The 10,437-nt window shown below is 34.8% G+C and overlaps 1 protein-coding gene across 1 annotated transcript; it reads right to left on the reverse strand.

Annotated features, from left to right (window-relative positions):
• Positions 1–1,874: 1,874 nt before the first annotated feature.
• Positions 1,875–2,689, reverse strand: LOC111881478 (uncharacterized). The gene is made up of 2 exons (XM_023877866.1): positions 2,320–2,689; positions 1,875–2,212 (listed from the first exon to the last, which is right to left on the reverse strand). Exons 1-2 carry the CDS (start codon positions 2,687–2,689, stop codon positions 1,875–1,877), a joined length of 708 nt encoding a protein of 235 aa, XP_023733634.1.
• Between the last annotated feature and the right edge of the window lie 7,748 nt (positions 2,690–10,437).

The raw sequence follows: 10,437 nt of genomic DNA on the forward strand, positions 1-10,437 counted from the left end.
GGTCCCATTATAGCTAGCAGCAAGGTGTAGGATGGTCAGTCCAATATAGATCTATACACAAATTCACGCTCTCCCTCCAGGAGACGCTGGTTAAATGAGACACAATAGTGACGACATGCCCCGAAGTAGTAGCTCACATTTTTGTTATAGTATTCTTGTATATATATAGTATGCTCTGTCTGTATAGTGTATAGTATGTTCTCTTTGTATAGTGTATAATATGTTTTGTTTGTTTCTCGTCATAGTATGTTCTTTATGTTTCTCATAAGAGTAAGTTTGTATTGACCCATGAATGAACTGACTCATGTACGTCTCATTGTATTAGAAATAGTGAAGAGTATACCTCTAAACTATACCTATTATAGCTTACTAGTAATGTTGTTTGAATGACTGAGTATGTTTATACACCTCTGCTACCCAAAGGTGTTGGAACTGAGGTAAAAGACTTTATATCTATACACATATACATAATATATAACTAAGGATCAAATGGCACTCGGACAAACAACAGGGTACTCTAAGTCCACAACCAAACAAGGAATATGAAATAAAGTGAGTTATCAGTCCTAAGTCCTTCCAACCTTACTTATATAACTATATCTGCATAGAAATGGTTTTAACAATATATAAGTTTAAAAGAGTTTAAAGGAAAGGTTTAGCATATAAAAAAAGAGTTTGATAAAGAGTTTAACATGTAAAAGAGTTTGATACTATGCTTTGAAATATATTTGTTTGATAAACATTTTGAAGCATATGAAATCCATATGTTTGATAGTTATTAATCACATGTGATTGATTCAATAACTATAATGTTCAACTTGTATTCCCCCCTGTAAAAGCATTTAAAATCATTCAAAAGATAGATTAAGGGCTATGAACTCACCTGTAGTGAGTGTTTTGGATGAAAGAGTGGTATATGATGCTAAGTGTCAAGTGAAGACTTGAGCACACACACGGATCTTGTTTAGCATATAATCACACATATATGTATATAATTAGTGTTTATACAACTAATCAAGTAAGGCAAACACCTTAGGGACTAGGGTACACTTGAATGGAATGGTAAAAATCACAAATGATTGTGTACAAGGTGAGTTTACGGCCACACTTGCTGTTTATGGCCAAGTGTTCACGGCCCTAGGGTTTACGGCCATTGAGTTCACGGACACATGAGTTTACAGCCGTAAAATCATGATGAATTGTGTCTAATGGGTATTTTAAGGTCTTACAAACCACAAGGAAGTGTTCTAGCCTCAAGTCCAAGCCTTAGGAAGAGTTTAAGGCTCATATGCACCTCTAACTAGGGTTTACGGACAAGGGAGATGCTCTTGGCCGTAAACACCTCTTGTTCATGGGAAATGGATGATTGCAAGGTGTTTAACATGTTATTAAACTAGATATCGAGTATAGGGAAGTAATACTTACGATATAGAAGCTAAAAAGGTTTATTTTGGACGAAAACACTAGTGTGTGTTCTTGGTGTTCTTGGTGTTTCTTGAAGATCTAACCAAGAGATGAATTTATGGATGGAATCAATGGACAATGCTAGTTAAGAAGATGCAGTAACAAATTAAGGGATACAACACTTACATTTTTGAAGGAAAAATGAAGATCCTTGATGATAGTTGAGAGCGAAACCCGATTTCTTGGCTTGGAAATTGTAAAAGTGTTGGAAAATAGCCAAGTTTCATACTTATAGCCAAGAGTTTATGGCCACCATGAGTTTACGGTCGTAAACTCATGTGCCCTGGCTGTAAACTCCTTATAAAAGGGTTTATGGCTTGATTGATGGTTTTGAACTTTAGTTGACACATCCTAGCACTTAATCCTTTGATGTACTAGGCTTAGAATGCGCAAACAGACTATAAATAGTGTTAAAAGTTAGCAGAAACAAGTCTGACTTTGATTGAATTGAATAGTTGTACAGATAGAAATTTCGGGTTGTCACATATTCCAATAGAGAGTGCGACGTAAAGTTGTCCATGCGAGAAAACTGATTCCGGTAGGAAAAAACCCACATTTGGAATTGTTTGGACTTGAGCTTTATTGATTGTCACAACTAAGCTAAGTCGAACTGGAAATTGCTTTCCTTTTAGTTTGAATGGAAACATGTCATCAGAAAATGGACAAAGAGGTATTCTTGGCAAAAATACTCTTTTTCCAGCTTGATGACCAACTACTATTTCTACATCGATGACGTTCATTTGAAAACCTTTGCATATCAATCTCGTTCCATTACATAACCCATTCGAAGGATCAATATTCCATAATAGTATTATAGGGTATCCAATTTTAAGTCAAAGGAAGTAAGGGGTAAACCACTAACATTTAGAGAGTTTAAGAATTTCGTCGGATAGAAGTTATTCTTCTCTTCTTCTGCTTTATCAAAACTGTAGTACACCTTTTCATCTCCATGGAAACTATCGATCAGTTGTTTATTAATTTGGTCAACATTTTCATTTTTAGTTGATAATATGGCCCGGGAAATAATATAGTCTGAAGAACCACCATTGATTTGCAAAGAAGGAAAAATTACATTAATCAAATCATATTTCGATTTAGCTTGATCAGTTGAAGCAATACACATGTCATCAGGTATTCGAATAAAACTTCCATCAATAGCTTCTTCATCACCATCACCAACTCGTATTAAGAACTTTGAAAACCATGGATTTGCCAATGTCCTCATGTTTATAATTAACCATATCTTTTTAATCAAAGACCAAAGAGGCAACATCCGTAGGTTGGAGTCTAGAATTTGTGCTCGAGTGCCATGTCGAATGACTAGCAACACCTGTCTAAAATCACCTCACAAGACCATTATCTTTCCACTAAATAAGAGGCTCACGTATTTAATGTCTTGCGTCGTTCGATCCACCGTCTCCACTGCATGCCTATGCGCCATCGATGATTAATCCTATATGATTATGTTGGCCAAACGAAGTAGTTGTGCAGCCCCACTCTGTTGGTTAATATTGCACATCGAGTTATTATCAAGATTTATCGGAATCTTAAAATGCGAGTGAGTTGATCTCCATCCGGGCATATTATTACCAGCAACACCCGATGTAGCAGTCGAAAGTGCAATAAGACCATGGGAATGAACCTCGGAAAGTAATGCTTTGTCACCAGGAGCATCTATAAAGAACACACCTGACATATTGTGATCTATGTAGCTCATGATCTCATCATATGCAGTTCTTTGATCGAGATTGAGAGAATCTTTAGCACAAATGTCTTCGTCCTCCACAAAAATAAAGTACTCTTGTTGAACCTCACGATATCCTCCAAATTCCAAGTTGATGTTTGTATTTACCCTAGGAAGATCAAAGTCACCAAGATCCTTACCCATAGATTGTAAAAATATAGTAATATATGTAAGAACCATAGTTTGAACTCACTCAACACTTTCACATTGTTGCCTGTAATCTTCAGAAACTGAATTATAGTGGCTATCTCATAACTTACGAACGTCTCTGGGGTCACAATAAAACAATATAGTAGAAAATAACCTTCTTAGAGCCCCAGGAAATTGAAATAATGGGGCCTTTGTAAGACATTCCGATAGATTATCATCATTCTCTATTAATCCTCTCTCAACAGCAAATTTATGAAATATCAAGTGTAATATGTTGTTCACCTTGTAAAGATCTTCAAAGCACATTGTCCCTTAAACATGTGACAATAGTATTCGCAGGTAGTAACGCTCTCCTTCAGTGGGGTTAGCAGAAACCAATATGCTTCTCATTGCTTCTTTCTTTTGTTGATTCCAACAACATTTGGTTGCATTCCATGTAAAGTGTTTTGGGAATTCTTTATACAAATATTGCCTCGCTATCTCATGTTCTTTATTGGTGTAAAAAAAGCAGTCAACATTGAACTCCTATCTTTCTCCCTATCAATAATATTAGCCATGATATTGTTATCTTATAATCTAACTAACTGTTGGTTTGGGAGATGAAGATGCAAAGCCTTAAAAAAGGGTGGATTTGAGGAAGTACAAAGCTGAAAATCCTCCATATTGTCTCAGGAGGCGAGACATAACGTGCATCTTGATATCTGGTGATCTCATTAACAATAGGTTCTGCTCCATCTGGATCAATATGAACACAATGTTTGTCATGTCCCTTGTAAACATACTTCAAAAGCATATTTCACAAATTTTATACTCGAGCAAAATTCGAAATTCATTTGGCAATTGAACATCATTAGCAACTTTGGATTATATGGGACCACCCACCTGTTTTCCAGTGTATTTCCTTATACGGCTACCTCTATCCCATTGTTTCTCCTACGATCTAACGGATATGAGTCATTTCCTTGTGCCGTCGCTTCATTAAATTGTCTAGGATATCTCTAACAACATTGTGATGGCTTACCTTGCATACAAGGACTCGTGTCTCGTAAATGACCGCAAGGATCATGCATCATGTGTTTGACAACAAATTCATGCATTTTGAGATACTTTTTTGGGTCGGGAAGTTCTGCATGCACCATCTTATCATAATGGTTTGGATTTGTCACCTTTTGTTCTGGTCTCATTATCAGGAGGAAATGCACAGGTGGCAAACCACATTTTTGAAACTCTACCACATAAACATATGCTCGTACCATGCCAAGGATATGCTTCTTGAGAAGTTGATCTTTAAGATCTTCTAGTTTTGCATGAAACACTCTTGATACAAGGTCTGGCGGGTCTTGAGCACGTTGGATAAGTTTCAAATCATTAACAATTTCCGTCCAACTTGGATTGCATGTTAGGGTAAGGAAAATATCAGGCTTTCCGTCATCTTGAACTAACGTCATTGCATCCAGGAACCACCATCACATGTCACGTGGACCTCCAATAAAAGATGCATGCAAGACAACCCTTTTTCCGACTCTACTTGGTTCAACCTTGCCAGCATTGACACAATCCACAATTCCTTGGTAAAGGTCCGATCTTATCTTTTTTTGGTTTAGTCTACAAAAGAGCAATCGTGATGTCTCAATCTTTATGTAGATATATACCACAAACTGTTTTAGCAATCTTCCCCCTAATAATATCAAATTATTAGATGAACGAATCTGGAATTTGTAACAGTAATACTCACGCATTGTTACAATATTCCTACCCTTTCTTAAGTTAGTCCTTACATGATGGGAATGTTCAAAACAAATAAATTATACATAAACTTTCATCTAAATTATTCATTTTAAGATAGTAGAAACATACATACCTTCTACATCATCCTTAATATTTTCTTTATCAACAATAACTTCATTAATAGACACCTTATCTCTTACTATTTTAGCATGCGAACTAGGCTCACCAATAGGAAATAACAATGAATAAGACAAGGGATCATAACAAATTTCGTAGGGTTGAATTTATGTACTGTAGTCAGAATGCCTATACACAACAATGCTTCTTTTATAAGTGGTTATATTGTCATTACCTTCTACCCAAATACCAACAACCTACATAATTTTTTATTTTAGTATGTTTTATATATAACATGTAAATTGATATAATGACTTCAACCTAAGTAAAAGTAAATAATAATATCCAAACCTCAGATGTGGTAGGTCGATTGTATACCCTTTGGTCAAGATCCACCGATGCTTTCAAAGTGACTCAATAGTTATCGAGAGGTCCTAGCTCACAAATTCTTTGAAATGTTGTAGCATATGGACTTGTAGCAAGAGAATTCGTCAACGCTTGAATGATGCTTTTGTCAAGATTTTGCTATTGAAGTCTATGTGTAAAGTCTGTTTCAAAATCATAGAAATATAATTGTAAGTACCTAGGTTTTCCATCCCGTGGAACTAACTGACCGATTTTGTGATAAATTCCTCCATTGGCTCGAAATGTATATACCCCAGACTTCATATTGGCCAAATCTATTGGATTAGATGTCTAAGCCCATAACTACATTTGGTATGTACTTGACCCGAATGTGGCATGGTCTTTTTGGGTTGCCTTCACCAAAGTAACTTGACTGGATGAATAATGGAGAAATAGAATAATTGTGATTTATTAATATATTATGAGAATAATATATTAAAAGATAAATCATATTGTTTAATTAATATTGGTAAAGAATTAATTTAGAATTAATTTTGTGGTCAAAAGAGATAAATTAAATTAAGGGGCTGATAGTGTAATTATTGGATAACTGCAAAATGAGCTGAGGATCCCTAAGTTAAGGGATGGATGGTTTTATATGGAAGCCCATATAGAAATCTTTCAAGGATAGGTATTCTGGAAGATTCCTATGGGCTACTTAGAGCCTAAGCAACCAGATTAGGTCTTTGACTCAAACCCTAATTATTCACCTATATAAATATCCCTTGGCTTCATATTTTCGACTACCAGAAACCCTAAGGATTCCCAGAGCCAAATTTTAGTTTTCCACTCTCTCTCTAAGATTCTCTAATTGCTTTTGTGTTTGGGATCAATTAGAGTCATCACATTTTTGGTGCTAAGTTCTCAAAAGCTCAAGGTTATCAAGCTACAATTGAAAGGTAATATCCTAACTCTTCATTAGTTATGATTTTCGATTTGTGTATGCTATATATAGGGTTCAAAAGCTTTGGATGATTATTGCATGTAGAATTAGAAAAACTAGATCCAAAGCTTTAGGGTTTGCATGTACACCACAGGATTTTTGTTATACTAAAAACCTATCAGTGGTATTAGAGCCTAGGCTGTTTATCTATTTATTTGATGATATGCTTAATTATTCAAAGCTGGAAATCTCAAAAAATTGGATCTGAAACATGGACTCGACGAGTCCATATATGAACTCTTTGAGTTCACTGGCACCTCGACGAGTCCAAAGCTGGCTCGACAAGTTCACGGGTCTATCGGCTGATTTTTTGGGATTTTGACTGCAATTGGTTAAGGATAATTACCATAAACGTTTTTAACTATGAAAATTCCATTTTCACTATATGGTAATTATTATCCTCATTCAATTAATAGATAATTGCCAAATTTAAGATAATTACTTGTTTTATATGATAAAGATTAGTTCTTTGTATTTTGATTTGAATTATGTCACACCCCCACACCGGAAGGTGGAAACGTTCGGGGGCGGATGATTTCATGTGGTAACGTAACAAATGAATACATAGTAAAGAAAGCAATACAACCATCATATATATAATTGAAAGTTTACATTGTTAAAAGGTACATGTTCAAAACCAACTACAATATGATGCCAAAATATGAATTTAAACTGGCGCCGCAGCGTCCCTTCTTCAAAAGCTGTTTGTTACCTGTAATTACTGAATCCCTGGGACATAAAAAACCCAGTAAATCAATGTGTTTTTAATACTCCATGTGAGTTTTATAACCATGCTATTGACTAGAAATGCCTATCCACAACGTTCTTCAGGCGTTGGAATGTTCTGACGTTTGTCACCCCAAATGGTGGACTGTAGCTACCAGTCAGGGCGCGGGGTTGTCAAGCCCGTATAGACCTATACACAAACACCATGCTCCCCTCCACAAGGGATTCTGGTATATAATATAGGACTTGAAATGTGTACTCGAACGTACGTGAAGTTAATGTCTCACAAAACTTAGTATAAAAACAGATTTACGTGTGAAAATGTTTGTATAAATGATCATCCCCTAAGACTGGGATAGCTATGAAAAATGACGTGAAATCTTTAGATATGCATTTGACAATATTTTACCCTTTGCTCAACAGGATACAAATGGAGTAGAGTTTCGTAAACTATATATGTATATTTTTTATGTAGAAGACAAGTTTGTAAACAAAACATATATATGTATATTTTCAATATTGAAGACAAGTTTGTAAACAAAACATATATGTGTATATGGTTATATATATGTATAAATTTTAAATGATGATTTGGTGTGTTTCGTAATTGTTGTTCATATTCTTACGTTTTTATTAGAAACTTTGCATGAAATAATCCTTAAGTTTGATACTAAAGACCTTTTTGTACTTATCACTTTTGTAAAAATGGTAATTAAACATATTTAAATGATTGTGTTTTAACTTCCTTAATGTATAAACGTTGCTCAAAAATGTTAGAAGGTGTTAATAAATCTATAAACAACTTTTGACAGTTTTACCCTTTACCGTCCCTGTTTTTAGAAAACTCATAGAAAAATCATTGTAAGTCAAAAACTGAATCCGTAACCTCTGAGAGTTTATAAAATTAGTCTACTTTGTTCCTAATTTTTAGTATTATTTTCAGTGGTCTCAAACTAGTGTAAAAATGAACATCTTCACAAACTGGTCCGAAATCACTTCTGAAATGACAGGCAGTTTTATAAAAATCGCCATAAATTGTAGAAAAATTGTATGAACGCGTGCGAGTAGTCCTTAGAAAGGTATAAACTTGAACTATTTGCATATTGTACAGTTTTGAAAGATATTAAGTTTAAGATGGTCAAAACAGTCCGTGAACAGGACTCAACTTTTCTGTAGAAAGCTGTCATTTAAATTCAAGTTATGTTTAGTGTTCTAACTTGTATTCCCCCCCTTAAAACTGGAAGAAAACATGAAAATGTAGGGGTATGAACTCAACTTATGTGAATACTTGAAGAATGGAAGGTTGAAGATGAACTTTTGGTTGTTGGTTTGATGCTCTAAAACAGCCACTCTTTTGGCTATGTTGCTTTCATGAAAATTTCACAGCAAAAGAGCAAGAAAAAAGGTAGTTTACTCACTGTTTTGAATCAATAATTTTGAGTATCATAACAAGTAACTTCCAGGGGTCTTTGGTGGTAAAAGTATCAAGCAAAAGGAAGGTGTATATGGGTGAAATGGTGGCTGAGACACAAAAGGGACAGCAGCCCTTTAGTTCATGGTTTTGATGAATTTGGATGGAAGTTCTTTTGCTTGAAAATGAGATGAAGGTTGAGAGTAATTCCTTGGAGTATTGGCTGGTCAATTGAGGGTAAAATGAAGAGGAAATTTCGTGGATAGGAAGGAGGAAAGAGTGGAAGAGGATAAGGGGACAAAACCTAGACCAGCTTGTGATGGGATGTGAGTTTAAGTGATGTGATCTTGTCTAGCCACTTGCTTGGGTGGTTGCTTAGAGATAGGGTTAGTTAACTAACTAACTACTAGTTATTTAGTTAGTTAGGAGTTCTAGTTAAGGAGAGGGAAGGTCTTAATCTCGAAAATTAGAAGAGGGATTAAGAAGCATTCTTAGTAAAATGTCTTAAGTGATTAAGCACTTATTAATTAAGTTGGCACTTATCTCCACCAATTCTCTTATCTTAATTGATTTAGACATCATAAAACTTACATGAAATCACTTTAAGTCATGACCAATAACTATTCATTCACTAGATAATAATACATATATACAAATACATACATGTATACTTAGTATAAAATAACAATGTAGTTTTTGTGTATTTGAACTTTAATGTTTATGTTTTATTCTTTTTATTCAATAACACTTAAATACATTCTAATTATACCTTATAATAATTCATTTTATATTTTAATTTATTTAAATATAAAATTTATTGACCAATGTATAATTTCGTGACATTTAACCGGTTAACATATCGTTAAACACGTTTTGTCACTTTGGTTCATATATTTGTCAAATTTAGATCCTCCACATCTATTAAGCAAACGTTTTACATAGAACCTAACTTACTTATCAACTATAGAAATGTTGATACAAAAAGTAAGTTTGTTGCGTTTAAATGATGTTATATGCTAATTTCACAAACCGGTGATGGTTCGTAGCCATACATCATAACGAAATTTATCAATAGCTACTTGTTTTATATTTCACAATAACTTATTTAAATAAAAGAGGTTAAATTCCTTCAACCATTCTTGATAAAGTACTCATATTGCTTAATAATCATAACATAGCATCGTACGATCGTTCCTATTTTTACCAATTGTTACATTCTCCCCCGTTAAAAGAATTTCGCCCCGAAATTCAACTTGTGGACGGGATATCACTAAAGAATTGGGGGTGTTTTCTTTTTTTTTTTTATCCTTGCATTCCTTAGTGAATTTCGGTCCTCGCTTGGCGTTCCAACGAGCCTTCACTATGGGCATGTGACTTTGTTTTGTCCTTTTGACCTTCTGATCCATGATTTTCGCTGGTTCTTCGATGAAGTTTAGACTCCCGTTGATTTCAATTTCATCCAGTGGAATAACAAGAGTCTCATCAGACAAGCTCTTCTTCTGATCCTGGGATGCATTCAATCGCTCACGGGTTTGAACAATCTTCTCTGTAGTTTCTCGTATGATATGGGGGTTGGTGAGAGTGTTGTTAGGAACTTGCCTGTTAGCTATTTGCGTGTCACCTACCTCATCCCATCAAAGAGGTGATCTACACTTGCTTTTTGCAGAGAGCTTCGAATGACGCGACTTTGATGTTAATGTGATAGTTGATGTTGTATAAGGATTCGATGAATGGTTCTTCCTCTTTGTC

This window comes from Lactuca sativa, chromosome 1 (assembly GCF_002870075.4).
Source record: "Lactuca sativa cultivar Salinas chromosome 1, Lsat_Salinas_v11, whole genome shotgun sequence".
In the NCBI taxonomy this organism is placed as follows: domain Eukaryota; kingdom Viridiplantae; phylum Streptophyta; class Magnoliopsida; order Asterales; family Asteraceae; genus Lactuca; species Lactuca sativa.